This window comes from Pinus tabuliformis, chromosome 2_2, assembly GCF_031772625.1.
Source record: "Pinus tabuliformis cultivar Carrire ecotype Pingquan chromosome 2_2, CPIR1, whole genome shotgun sequence".
Classification (NCBI taxonomy): Eukaryota; Viridiplantae; Streptophyta; class Pinopsida; order Pinales; family Pinaceae; genus Pinus; species Pinus tabuliformis.
In genome coordinates this window covers 634,233,004-634,247,195 of record NC_142300.1, presented here as the reverse complement: position 1 = coordinate 634,247,195, position 14,192 = coordinate 634,233,004, and the positions used below count along the sequence as shown (strand labels likewise).

The window sequence follows — 14,192 nt, the reverse complement described above, 5'->3', positions numbered from 1 at the left end:
AACATCTTGTTAAATTTTTTAATTGTTCAATGTTGTATCAGTTACTTTAGCCCAATTTATCTTTTCATTAACAGTGCATCCAATTATTAGCAGTATAATCAATCATAAACATAACTGAAGAAAGAACAATATATGCAATGATAGAGAAGACAATAGCACAACCATAAGAGACAACAGATTGGTCCAAGACCAGGGAAAAACCCCACAAGGGGGAAACCCTTTCAAATCTTCTTCTTTAGTAGATCATCATAAAAAGATTTCAGTAGTGAGTACAATGAGCCCAATACATATGATTTGCAGCGGAAAACAATAAATCAGATCTATAGATTTGTTATAATAGCAGAGAAACCTAGATCTACCAAATCACTGAAGTTGACTGAAGCCAAGATGTCAAAACCCTAGATTTGAACTGGGTCGCCCTCATCAACACTGTCTGCGGGTGACTGAAACTTTCAGGGTCACTCTCATGAATATAGTATGCGAGAAACTGTGACTATAGAGTCGCTCCGAGAGGTCTCTATGTGTGCGACTCTGGGACTGAACTGCAGAGACCCAAAGTCGCTCCTTTGTCGAGTTGTGCGAGCGATCGACAAACCAAATTCGCACCCTTGTTGTGCTATGCAAGCAATTGAGATGATAGGGTCGCTCCCGGGGCTACCTGGTGCGAGCGACCGAGAGTTGGATCCTTCCAATCTACCTCTAAACCCAGATTCGCTCTCATTGAACTGTCTCCGAGCAACTAGAGAGCCAAAGTCACTCTCTTGCCTACTTTGTGCCTGTGACCAAGGAAGAAAAACTTATGTTTTGTGGCAGCGACCGAGATCCATAAAATCCTAAACCAGAGCAAACCTTTCGCCTGTACTTCTGGACCCAATGTGAACTTCTGCTGATGAACCTATGCGAGCCAAAACAAAATAGAAGAATAGAACCATGCCTTTATTGAGTGTGTTCAAATGAGCTTGAAGTCGCTTCCTTTTATAGGATTTCTTGAGGGTTTACTTGGGGTTGAGGTTGATCCAAGTAGTTACCCAAGTGGTTAGGTCCAACCCATTCCATAATGACTGAATTGTTGATTTTTTGGGTAGCATCAGATGTGCTCTAAATCCAAAATTTTGTGGAGGGGCTAGAACACATGAGATCTCCAAGACCCGGAAATCGTTTGGAGAAATTCCACCTAGAGTGCATGTTGTTCAAATAATTAATTATTTTTAATGGTGCCTAAATTAAAACTTAGGAAATTAAAATAATTAAATTGAATTAATGTAAATATGGGTGAGAAGCTTCTAAGTGATGAGGATCAAGTCTAATTTAATCTTAGCCATTGATTAGAGATTAGATCAGGGCCGTTAATTTCTCAACAGAAAAAATATAAAGGAAGGCTTGGGGTTAGTTGGAGAACAGAGACAGGGAGAGTAGCACTTGAGCTAGATCAAAATTTTGGGGCGTGGTTTGCTAAGAATTTCAGAGTAAGCTTCTAGTGCAGAGAGGGGCAGTTCGGCAGCGAGACTTTCATCTAAGGCGCAGCTCCAGGAGGGTGACGTAGAGGCTGGAGGGTTGATGCAGTCATGCAGAGGCAGCGCTGGGGTTTCTGTGAGGCAGATTGGGCATCAATTCAGCAGATCAATTTCTAAACCGAGAAGGCTCACCGAGAGGGTGATGCAGCTCCTAGAGGAGGTGATGCAGTCCCAGTGCAGAGCTGGGAGCAGCCATCGCTGCACAGTACTGGGGACAACGCAGTCACCTGTGGGTTTTGTTCATCCAGTTGCTGGATCTGCCAAAATATTTGTCTCTGGATAGAGGTACTACTGTCGAGGTTATTCTCTATTGGGTGAGCCGGATTTGGCACCCTAGTTGTATTCAAAAATTTGCGTAATAATAAAACCCTCATATCTGCTGCACTGGTTTTCTCACACTTCGTTTTTTCTGAGGATGTTTAGTCCAAAAATAAGTGTGTTCTTTGTGTGGTTGTCTCATTTATTCTTTCAGTACTTGATCTGTATATTGGTGTAGGTTGCAGTGTATTTGCATTAATACTTTCTGAATAATTTTAAAAATAACTCGTTAAAATGAAGAACACAAGTAGGTAATGCAAATTAGTTTACTGTAGTAGGATTTTTGATTTGTTAGATTCAGAAATTTTCACATGAATGAATAAAATAATTCAAAACTTAACTTTCGCTTAACTGAATCAGGTAATATTTAGTTTGATTTTGGTCCTCTCAAAAAGAGGAATTTAATGCAAGCATCATCGTGGTCATCTGAGCTGTCCAATGAGGAATTTGACCCTAGTTGCAAAATTAACACTCCCTCTCAACTAGGAAGAATTCCACTTGTCAATATCTGTTAGTTGATCTTTACATCGTCCTATCAAGTTGTTGTAATGCTTGACTATCTCTGATCAACTCTAACTGCTGAAAATTTCTCATATCTAGAAGAAGAAGAATTTGATACCCGAGGGGAGCTCAAGCTGCCACCCTCTATCCATTAGGCTGCTATCTAGAATCTTTGTCGGTGGGCTACTACTCGGAATATCATCATCAATCGTCATCAAAGAGCATATCATCAAGGAGCACATCTCAACCTGGAACCATATCGGGGAGCGATAGCATCGACCCATACCGAGCAATAGCATAATTCATCTCACAGGGGAGTACACTGTCGACCTTGAAATTTAATTGGGCAGCTTACCCTCTACCCTGAATCATATCAGGTTATCTCAACCCATCCTATTGTGTTGATGTTTGGTAGCATCGGATTTGATCTAGCCTTGAAATTTGGAGGAGAGGCTAAGGCACATGAGATCTCCAAGACCCAAAAGTCGTTTTGAGAAATTCCGCCCAGATGAGGAGTTATTAAATTAATTAATATTTTTAATGGGTTCCTAAGTCTAAACTTAGGAAAATAAAATATTAATGGGTATTAATAAAGATAAGGGTGAGAAGCTTCTAAAAGACGAGGATCAAGTCTGTTTTAATTTTAGCCGTTGATTAGGGACTTAATCTCGGTCATTGATTCGTCAACAGGAAAAGTATAAGAGAAGACTTGAGGATCATTTGGAGACACACTGACAGATACTCAGTATCTCAAGGAAAATCTATTCTCAAGTAGAGGAGATTGATTTCAGAGGGATAGTTGCAAGGTGGAGAAAGAGGAGGGCATCAATAGCAGGCAGTGAAAAAGGAGGAGGTGAGGCAGGGATAGTGGGAGACAGCACAAAGAGAGATGAAGTCCAGAGGAGAGACGCAGAACCTATGCAGGCTGACATGGACGGACACAGTGCCGCTCAGAGCCATGCTGGGCCACGCAGAGTGACGCAGAAGTGGGAGCAGGGTCTCCAAAGTGTCAGAAGGTCTCAAAGGGAAAGTCTCAGGTGTTTTCTTTTAGTTTCTTTGTAAAATCATTCCTTGTAAAAGCAATTGTTGCTGAAGATTAATAAAGCCCTCATCTGCTGCACCAGTTTTCCCACATTGGGTTTTTCCGGGGACAATTGTCCAAAAATAACTGTGTTGATGTGATTGGTTCTTGTGCATGTATTTTTTCTCTAGGTAATTGTGTGATAACTGCAGTAGAATTTATTTTAATATTTACTGAAGGGATTTTGTAAATAACTTATTGTGAATAATAAGTAGGTGAAATAAATCAGTTGCCACAGTAGTATAATTTCAGCGTAGAAATTTTCACATGGTATTAGAGGAGAGATCTGGTAACAGGAGAGGAAAATCAATTATGGGTCAAGAACATGATGTAGAGGCATCCACTCAAGGGGACTAATGCAGATTTCCAGAAGAATGCACAAGAGACATAAATTTCAATTATTCTATGTTAGCTTCCAGATTGGAAGAAGAAGTTGCTTGCTTAGCAAGATCTGCCTCCTTGGAGGTTTGGTATATAGACAGTGGAGCTTCATGGCATATGACAGAAATCCGAAAATGTTTTTCAGATGATCAAGAAAGAATGAATTTTCAGATCACCATGGGAAATAAGGCAAAGTGTTCTCCAGTAGGGAGAGGTACTATAGTTTTTCAAACCAAAGTAGGAGAGCAGCGTCAAGAAACCAATGTGCTACATGTGCCAGGATTGGGGATGAACTTACTTTCCGTATCTCAACTTCAGAACAAGGGCTATGACATTTTCTTCATTAAGGAGAAAGTATATGTCAAACACCCGAGTTAGAAAAAGAAGGCCCAGATTGGAATCAGAAGTAACAGGTTGTACAGGTTGCAACTAGAATCACCAATGGCACTGATAGGTAGTAACGGAGACAAATATTTGAATGAACTATGGCACAGGAGGATGGAACACTTACACAATGAGGCTCTGAGAATTCTCAAGAAAACAGTATCAGGAGTTCCAGAACTAAGTACTGAACGAGATGATGTATCCAGAGGGTGCGCTCAGGGCAAGTATGCGAAAGCAGCGTTTTCTAGAAGTAATAATAGGGTGAGTGTGATAGGATTGATATACTCAGACATCTGTGGACCGATGTCCACAAAAGCTCTTAGTGGTGTCAGATACTTTGTCACCTTCATAGATGACCATTTCAGGAAGACTTGGATCTACTTTTTGGAAACCAAGGATGAGGTTTTCGGTTGATTCAAAGAGTTCAAGGCTCTAGTGGAGAATCTGATGGGAAAGAAGATAAAAGTGTTGTACTCAGACAATGGTAGAGAGTATGTTGACAAGGACTTCACTGATTTTTGCACTAAGGAGGTCATCAGAAGAGAGTGGACAACTCTCTATAATTCGGAGCAGAATGGAGTAGTAGAAAGGAAAAACATGACTATTGTGGAAGCAACTAGGGCAATGTTGTATGATGAGGATATGCCTAAATTCTTGTGGGTAGAAGCATGCACCACGAGAGTTTATGTCTAGAATAGGAATCCTCACAGGTAATTGGTAAAAATCACTCCGGAGAGGGTCTTCATCAGGAAGACACCTAAAGTCAGTGATTTTAGGATATTTAGGAGTTTAGCGTATTGCCATATACTCGAAGAGAAGAGAAAGAAATTAGATCAAACAACTGGGAAAGGATATCATGTCGGATATAGCGAGAATGCTAAGGCATATAGAGTCTATCTTCTAGGGAGTAGGAAGGTAGTAGTTTAGTGGGATGTAAAGTTCATGGATGATAGAGCCTTCAGAAAACTCGAGAAATGCCTTCCGAGGAGGAGTCGAAAGATGAGCTATTGGTCAAACCACTTCAACCAACGGAAATTAGTACCAGAAATTATCTTGAAGACAAATCTTCAGAACATGAGGAATATCAAGAAGAGAAAGAGCTGATAGATGTGCCTACTACCAGTGGAAGAATGAACCGGGAACTCCGACAGATTATACGGGATGCAAAAGATTTCATTGATGAACCTAGGAATAGTAAAAGGGAGCAGAGATAGCGAGACAGATACCAGGCCTTAGTAGCTCAGGGTGGGGAACCTTCTATTTTTCAAGAGGCCGTTCAACATCAAGTATGGGTGGATGCTATGGTGGAGGAATACATCTCTATAATGGTCAATGATGTTTGGGCAGTGGTACCTAGGCCTCAGGATAGATCAGTGGGAGGTTCGAGATGGATCTATAAGGTCAAATATGCTACAGACGGCAGTGTGGAGAAATACAAAGCCAAGTTTGTGGTTAAGGGGTATGCTCAGAAGGAAGGGATAGACTACAAAGAAACCTTCACCCCAGTAGCCAAGTATACTTCTATTAGAACCGTGATATTTTTTGCAACACAGATGTGGTGGGAGATTCATCATATGGATGTCAAGACGACATTCTTGAATGGGGTAATAGAAGAGGAAGTATACATTGAACAATAAGAAGGTTTTGAGACACATGAGAAGAAATCTCATGGATGTAGATTAAAGAAAGCCTTGTATGGGCTTAAACAGGGACCTAGGGCATGGTACGTTTGAATTGATGGCTACTTGTAGAAGATGGGGTTCGTCAAGAGTGACGCAGACTCAAATCTCTACTATTTGGTTGTAGAGAATGAGCCTCTAATCCTAGTGTTATATGTGGATGATCTCTTCCTGATAGGATCATCCAGGCTCATCAAATACTGCAAGAAGAACCTAGCCACAGAATTCGATATGAAGGATTTGGGACAAATGCATTATTTCCTAGGGTTGGAAGTTTGGCAACAAAAGGGTGAGATCTTCCTCGAACAAGGGAGATATGTTACAGAAAGCTTGAAGAGATTCACGATGCAGGACTGTAGACCTATGGCTACTCCAATGATCACCAATTAGAAGAAGATTGATGCATCGGAAGATAAAGACGTTGATCCCACATTGTATAGACAACTTATAGGGTCCCTAATGTATCTGGTCAATACCAGGCCAAACATTTGTTACGTTGTTAGCACCCTCAATCAATTCATGGTGGAACCTAAGAGGGCGCATTGGGAAACAACCAAACATGTTCTCAAGTATATACAAGGAACAATCGAGCATGGATTATTGTACACCAGAGCCAATGACATTAGGCTGAGTGGGTTCAATGACGCAAATTGGGCTGGAAGTTTAGTAGATTGGAAAAGTACAACTGGGTACTATTTCAACATTGGATCAAGAATGATCTCCTAGTGCAGTAGGAAAAAAAATCTTGTGGCTTTGAGCTCAGCTGAAACAGAATATATGGCAGCTAGCACAACTTTATGCAAAGCCATATGGCTTAAGAAATTGCTTGTGAATCTATTCACGAGAAGAATGGAAGCGACTAGGATCACGTGTGATAATTAGAGTTGCATTAAGCTCTCTGAGAATCCAATATTTCATGATCGGTCGAAGCACATTGACATCAAGTGTCACTTTGTCAGTGACTGTGTTCAACGAGGGGCAGTATAATTGACATACACTCCTATAGGAGAATAGGTGGTAAACATCCTCACCAAGGCTCTAGGAAGAACAAAGTTTGCTTATTTCAAGGAGAAGATGGGGACAATAAAGAATCCATTTTAGTAGCAGAAATGGATGTGTCAGGAGTTGCAGTGGCAGTGCTATGGACAACATGATGCAGCATGTTGAGAGGGAGCTGCAGTACAGGTGCGACAGTGGCAGTGGCAGTGTCATGGGCAGCACTACAGGAAGCAGCAGTGCAGGGGATGTGAGGCAGCAGGCCAAGCATCAACACAAGTACTGATGCAAAAGATCAGTGTGATGTTTCTATCGTGAAACATTGTTAGAGCACATTCCTCGCTAAGAGGGAGTGTTGATTTTTGGTAGCATCGGATGTGTTGTAGCCTTGAAATTTGGACGAGAGGCTAAGGCACATGAGATATCCAAGACCCATAAATCGTTTTGAGAAATTCCACCCAGATGCGGAGTTATTAAAATAATTAATATTTTTAATGGGTTCCTAAGTCTAAACTTAGGAAAATAAAATATTAAAGGGTATTAATAAAGATAAGGGTGAGAAGCTTCTAAGAGACGAGGATCAAGTCTGTTTTAATCTTAGCCGTTGATTAGGGACTTAATCTTGACTGTTGATTCATCAACAGGAAAAGTATATGAGAAAATTTGAGGATCATTTGGAGACACACCAGTAGATACTCAGGGTCTCAAGGAAAATCGATTCTCAAGTAGAGGAGATCAATTTTAGAGGGAGAGTTGCAGGGTGGAGTAAGAGGAGGGCATCAACAACAGGCAGTGACAGAGGAGGAGGTGACACAGAGACAATGGGAGACAGCTCAGAGAGGGATGCAGTCCAGAGGAGATACGTAGAGCCTATGTAGGCTAACGCAGAGGGATGCAGAGCCACTCAGAGCCACACAGGGTTACGCAGAAGTGGGAGGAGGGTCTCCAAAATATCAGAAGGTCTCAAAGAGAAAGTCTCAGGTGTTTTATTTCAATTTCTCTGTAAAATCATTCCTTGTAAAAGCAATTGCTGCTGAAGATTAATAAAGCCCTCATCTGCTGCACCGGTTTTCCCACATTGGGTTTTTCCGGGGACAATTATCCAAAAATAACTATGTTGATGTGATTGGTTCTCTGCCAGAAGAGGCTGTGTAGAGCTTAGGAGGACTGATGTAGAGGCTAAGGAGGTCAGTGCAGAGGATGCAGAGGGCCAAAGAGGTTGACGTAGAAGCCGTAGAGGCTGACGTAGAAGTCGAAGAGGGCTTTAGAGGGAGCGTTGGGAGTGTCTATGGGACAGACTAGGAGCTGATCAGCTAACGTAGAGCCAAGGAAGGGTGATGAGTTCTAGACGAGTGCTCGGAGCAGCTTTCGTTGTCCAGCACAAGGAACATCCGAAGTCACTATGGGATTGTCCATTTGGTTGTTGAATTGCCGGAATATTTGTCTCCAGATAGAGTTAGTACTGCCGAGGATATTCTCTGAAGGGTGAGCTATTTCTGTCACCCTAGTTGTATTCACAAATCTACTTAATAATAAAACCCTCATATACGCTCACCGGTTTTCCGGAATTGGGTTTGTTTTGGGGATGATTGTCCAAAAATAATGGTGTCCCTTGGGTTGTCTCAGTTTATTTCAGTTGTTGTTCTATATATTTGTGAAGGCTACAGTTGTGTTTACTTCGATGTTTATGTTATTAAATAACTTGTTAATGTAAAGAACAAGTAGGTGATAGTAAACTAGATATTGCAGTAGGGGTTTTTGATGTGTTAGATTTAGAAATTTTCACATCTTGGTTGTCATAGAAAACTTCTCCTCGATCCTCGTGGGTGCAACTTTTGGATTGTGCTTGTCATCCTTGTCCCTCTTCCTGGGAGGAAACTGTGTTGCATAGTGACCATACTCACCACACCTGAAGCACTTTATCTTCGAGACGTCCTTCTTCCGCCTCCGCTGCTCCTGCTACCCCTTGAATGCAAGGACTCATTCTTCTCCTCCTCCTTGGGCTTCGACCCACTGCTACTGCTTTCTTCATGTTTGCACTTGACCAATTCTCTCCTCAGCTCCTCTTGCTTGAGAGTTGCCCACATTCCATCCCAATCTGGTAATGTCGCCCTGCCCAGGATGCTCTGGACAAAGACTTGCCACTCCTCTGAGACTGAGTTGAAGGCCAGTCTAACCATCTCGGAGCCTTGAGGTGTCGACCCCACAACTGCTAGCTCATATCGGGTCTCCTGAAGCTTTTCAAGGAATGGATCAATGTGTTTCCCCTTCTGCATCTGCATAGATCTCACCTTTTGTTCCAAGTACATCGTAGACAATCCCTGATACAGCGTAGACAATGCATCCCACATCTTCTTGGCAGTATCTCTACCAGTGATGTGACATACTATATGATCCTTCACTCTGTCGAGGGTCATTCCCTTTGTCTTCGCCATCTCACCCTTGTATTTCTTTAGTGGATTTGGATCCGTGAGCTTAGCTGCCACGCTATCGACGTAGACCTTGAGAAAATGCTCACCTAGAAGGCATGACATTCTTGCCTTCTAGATCACATAGTTGGATACCCCATCCAACCTGTCATGATCTCTCAGTCCACTAGTTGCCATCTCTGCCAATCAAAAAAGTAGAATGACCTCCTCTCTCCTGTTGCTGCTCAGCAAATCAGAATTTGAATTCCCTGACTAGGAATTCTCTGAGGAAAAGATTCCCTCAGTGTTTCCTTCTCTTCCTTCTGACGTCTTTCTACCCAGCAACTACTTGCAGAAAAATGCGTCCCACCAGGAACCCCTCTTTGCAGAAACTTCTGTTGTGCTTCTCCCTCTGCCACTGACAAATCTTGATCTAGCAATCCTACCTCTCCCTTGACTCACTCAGAGAGAGATTTACCACGAAAATCTTTCCCTCCTGGCCTGAATTGCGCAATCCTTCTAGGGATTCGAATTGTTGCCCCTGCAGGAATTTCAAATTCCCTTCTTCCTTCAATGCTGGGCTCTCTTGTTTCACCTGCAACTTTGATACCATGCAAAAATTCCTAAACCCAGAATCCCTACTGTAGCAAACTGATGTTACTTCTCCTACTTGTTAACCCATGCAAGTTATTTACCCTGTTCTATGGTAAATATCGAAGTAAATATGACTGCAACCTTCACTTATTTAAATAAAATGTGGAAACAAGAAACTGAGCAAGAAAGAAATACAACACATCTACACAATTATTTTTGGACAAATGTCCCCTGAAAAACCCAGTGTGGGAAAACCAGTGCAACAACTGAGGATTTTATTATTAAGCAGTAGTAATTTCTGAATAAATCTCTGGATGCCCTCCCGCCAATCCAGTTATAGAGAATATCTTTGACAGAGAGATAAGTGAGGTTACCTCACACTATTACTGGAAATCATGGTTGATCTAGCCCCTGAATGACTACCCGTAGCTGCCTCTGCACAATCTCTGTGTCATCCCAACGTCACAGCTACTAGTGTCTGAATCACTCCTCCTGGATGATCGATTTTCCTCCTAGGAACTTCGATTTCTGCCTCCCAATCTCACACCTCGGCTCCCGGCTTTTGCAATTGATTCATTCAACAAATTTTTGGATTCCCTCTTGGCTTTTGTGCTACCTCTGCGTGGCTTTGCATCAACCTCTTTGGCTCAGCGCTGCCTCTGGATCTCTCTTTGCCTTCTCTGTTGAGTATTCTCCAACCAGGAAAGATTTCCCTTCGGATACTATCCCTGCCCCTCTCTGCAAAAGATCACTATCGAAAATCTCTCCTGTAGCTGCTCTGCTTCATAAAATCGAACTTTTGATCTTCCTCTATGTTGTCCAAGTGCCCATCAAGCCTTCTCTTATAATCCTCTCGTTGATCAATCAACGACCTAGATTAGATCCTAATCAATGGCTAGTATCATATTGACTTCATCTCTACCTTCTTCTAGAAGTTACACCTAGAGTTTAGATTAATACCCATTGATTATTTTAATTTCCTAATTTTAGACTTAGGGACCCATAAAAAATAGTTAATTATTTTAATAAAACTGTCTCTGGGTGGAATTTCCTAAAACGATTTCTGAGTATTGGAGAATGTGTGTCTAAGCCTCCCTGCAAATTTTGAGACTTCGAGCACATCCGATGATATCAGAACTCAACATTTGCTACAATACATTCTTAATCTACGTTTCAGAGATTCAGTCAACACTACGATTTTTTTCCTGTGCTATGTAGTAGCCTATAGGCTATACCTACTACATTGTAAACAAACTTGAGTTCTTAGGTCATCTTTCAATACATCTGAAACTTCTATTTGATATCCTTAAAAGAATTGCATATTTATTCTTTAGTGATTCAAGGATTTCCCTTCTAAGTTATTAAATTGTAACCAGCTAGATCTCTAGTGGTCAAGAATGTGTAAAGTTAGCTAAGGTGTGCTGATTTTTATATGCAGGAGCCTAAGAAATTGCAGCTTACAGGGATCAATACCAGACTTTAGTACCATACCTTCTCTTGGTTATCTGTAAGTTGAGCAATTCAATTGATTTTGCAGATGTACTATTGATCTCCATTGGACATATTTCTTCATTTTTTAATTTTATGAAGCGTCTTTCAGTTCTTTCATGTATCTAATAGGACAATCTAAGATATCCAATTGAGGTTGGTGTATTTTTTTCAAACAGTTAAATGGATTGATGTATATCTTAAAGGTAAATGCCCTTATTTATTTTGCAGAGATCTGAGTTATAATGGGTTGACAGGCCACATTCCATCACAAAAGCTTTCTCCAAACATCACTACCATGTAAGAGTTTTCATAATCAAATTTACGCTTTTGTTTTTCTGGAAAAATATCTTAGGGTCCAGCCCCAGATCTGATGTAAGAAATGTCGCTTAGATATATTTCCACAGATTTAAAATTCTTTTCTGTATCATTATGAATTTTCAATTGATTATGGTTTTATGTTATATTGCAGTAATCTATCACATAATAAACTTAAAGGATCAATACCATCAAGTTTTTCAGGCTTGCCTTTTCTTCAAAAATTGTAAGAACCCTTGTACTGGCAATAAGTTGCTTTGGCAAGACATATTGCCTTTGTTTATTTTATATTTACACCAAAAATGAACGACTTCTAATCCTTCCATCATGAAACTTATAATCGCAAATCGTCAACCATTATTGGTAAATAGCAATACAAAGAAAAGAAAGAAAGTAATCTTACACTACGGCATCTTGAGGTTTACTTTCACTTAGACACCAAATATTGATGCAACTTGACAAATCAAAAGAAAATTATGAATAAATACGGAATATTCCTTAAGAGATAAAAATAAAAACAAATATGATGCATGGGACCAAAAATAATATAACTTATGCCCTTTGAAAAGTCAATTACTGGAAATGGAGCACCAAAAATGTACTTATCTGAGGAACCGTTTTCTAATACAGATCACTCGATAACAATCAGCTTACTGGCTCTGCTCCATCTGACATTGGGTTGAGCATGTCATTCCTTTCTACTTCAAAACTACTACTGTAAGTTGTCCATTATTACAAAGTTACTGGTCAGAAAATTTAGCATTTTCTGCCACCCACACCTTGCATGAGTTCTTTTAAATTGAGGTAGCAGTTTTCTGTGCATGCAAATTTGATTCATTGGCATATATATGTAACTTATTGTTTTACTTGTCTTAAGAATAATATTTAAAGATAAATTGCTAAGAATGGCAGTCGTACATGTTGCAGGGACTTCCGAAACAATGGTCTTTCCAATGTAAATGACATAGTTCATTTAGCAAACCAACCTCCAAACATCACTTTGCGGTAGGATCTTAAACTGGTCTTTCCTTCCTTTATGTTTTCCGTTCCCTTTACATTCAAATTCATTATTATGTTCCCTTGTCATTGACATGAAAAAGTTGGAAATATTTGCCCTCCAAGTTGGAATAGGAAAAAATCATACTGTCAAGACATAAAGAATGGAAAAACCACTTTTTTGTTCTTGTGAAACCCTTAATGTATATATTATTGGCATTACTTTTAGATCCTATGCTAATGCCATAGCAATTTACTTAAACATCTTGCTATTCATTCTACTTAACTATTGAAGGTTTTATTGCTGATTGTTCAGCCTAAGACTTTGGTTTTCGTTTCCTTCCTATTGTGTAACTATGTGTTTCCTTCATGTAATATCAGGCTAGCCGGGAATCCTGTCTGCAGGCAATTGAGCACACCTGTCATATCTAAATTTTGTGGTATTGAGAATGATAATGAAGACACTGGTGGATGCTCTAACAACAGCAATACTGCATGCAATCCATATTCATGTGCACCACCCTATTATGAGTATGTTCCAAACTCTGGTTGCTTTTGTGCAGCTCCCATGGAATTGGGATACCGTCTCAAGAGTCCCGGTTTCTCGTTTTTCCCTCCATATATCAAGATGTTCGAAGAGTACCTGACATCTGAGTTGAGCCTGCATTTATATCAACTATCCATAGCCTCGTATAGTTGGTTGCCAGGTCCTAGACTGGCTATGAACCTGAAGATTTTCCCTCCCATAAATCATTCAGTCAGAGAACTAAACAAAAGTGAGATTCTCCGAATACGAAATAGATTTGCTGGATGGAAATTTCATAAAAGTGATATATTTGGGCCATATGAATTGATCAATATCACACTTGAGGAACCATATGAAAACGGTATTCTTTTCAGCCTCAATTCTATCTTCATTCCTTTTCATTTCTATCTTCTCCCTTTTCTGTTCAAATGTGTCATTTTTACTTGCTAATTTATAATAGAGTAAACGATATATTTTGAATCTGTTACTGGATATTTTGTTTCCTGCAGGCAGACACTTTTTCCTATCCTTTTTTTTGTCTCCCATCCCTTATGGGTAGTTGTATATTACGAAATCATCTTAACTGGTTTAAGTTTCTGAATACTTGTTGGCCTACAAAATATCAAGACTCATATAAATTTTATTTGTTGCTTTACTACTCCCATGACCATGAAGAATAATCATAATTTAATAGGTGAACTTAAAGCAAATCCTTGGGTTTTTGTTTTATTGCAATGCTGGAAATAAAAACTCTGATGTGAGATTCTTCTTTGTATTACTTCCATCTTTGTGTACCTACTGTTACCCATCACTTTGTCGATGATATCCATGGGATTTTTTTTTTTCTCTTGGATGGTCCTCAGCTGGCAGCCAACAGCCTTTTGCAGCCACCATATAGTTTGATGTGCCATTTCTCCACCACCTGAGCCAGCTATGTGGTCCCACGCCCATCTGTCATGATCGTATGTTTGAAGGTGGGCCTTTCAGCCCCAAAGGTATGGCTTTTCA

General features: G+C 40.2%; 1 protein-coding gene across 3 annotated transcripts in view; it reads left to right on the top strand.

Annotated features, from left to right (window-relative positions):
• Window positions 1-14,192, top strand: part of LOC149194226 (putative LRR receptor-like serine/threonine-protein kinase At1g06840) — a 404,279-nt gene that overhangs the window by 246,993 nt on the left and 143,094 nt on the right. For 2 of the 3 annotated variants that reach the window (XM_089407379.1, XM_089407378.1), the window contains 6 exons: window positions 11,295-11,363; window positions 11,576-11,644; window positions 11,817-11,888; window positions 12,293-12,379; window positions 12,590-12,667; window positions 13,040-13,545. In XM_089407379.1, coding sequence (XP_089263505.1) covers window positions 11,295-11,363; window positions 11,576-11,644; window positions 11,817-11,888; window positions 12,293-12,379; window positions 12,590-12,667; window positions 13,040-13,545 — 881 coding nt within the window. The remainder of the gene's footprint in view (window positions 1-11,294; window positions 11,364-11,575; window positions 11,645-11,816; window positions 11,889-12,292; window positions 12,380-12,589; window positions 12,668-13,039; window positions 13,546-14,192) is intronic. The other variant, XM_089407380.1, reaches the window with a different exon arrangement.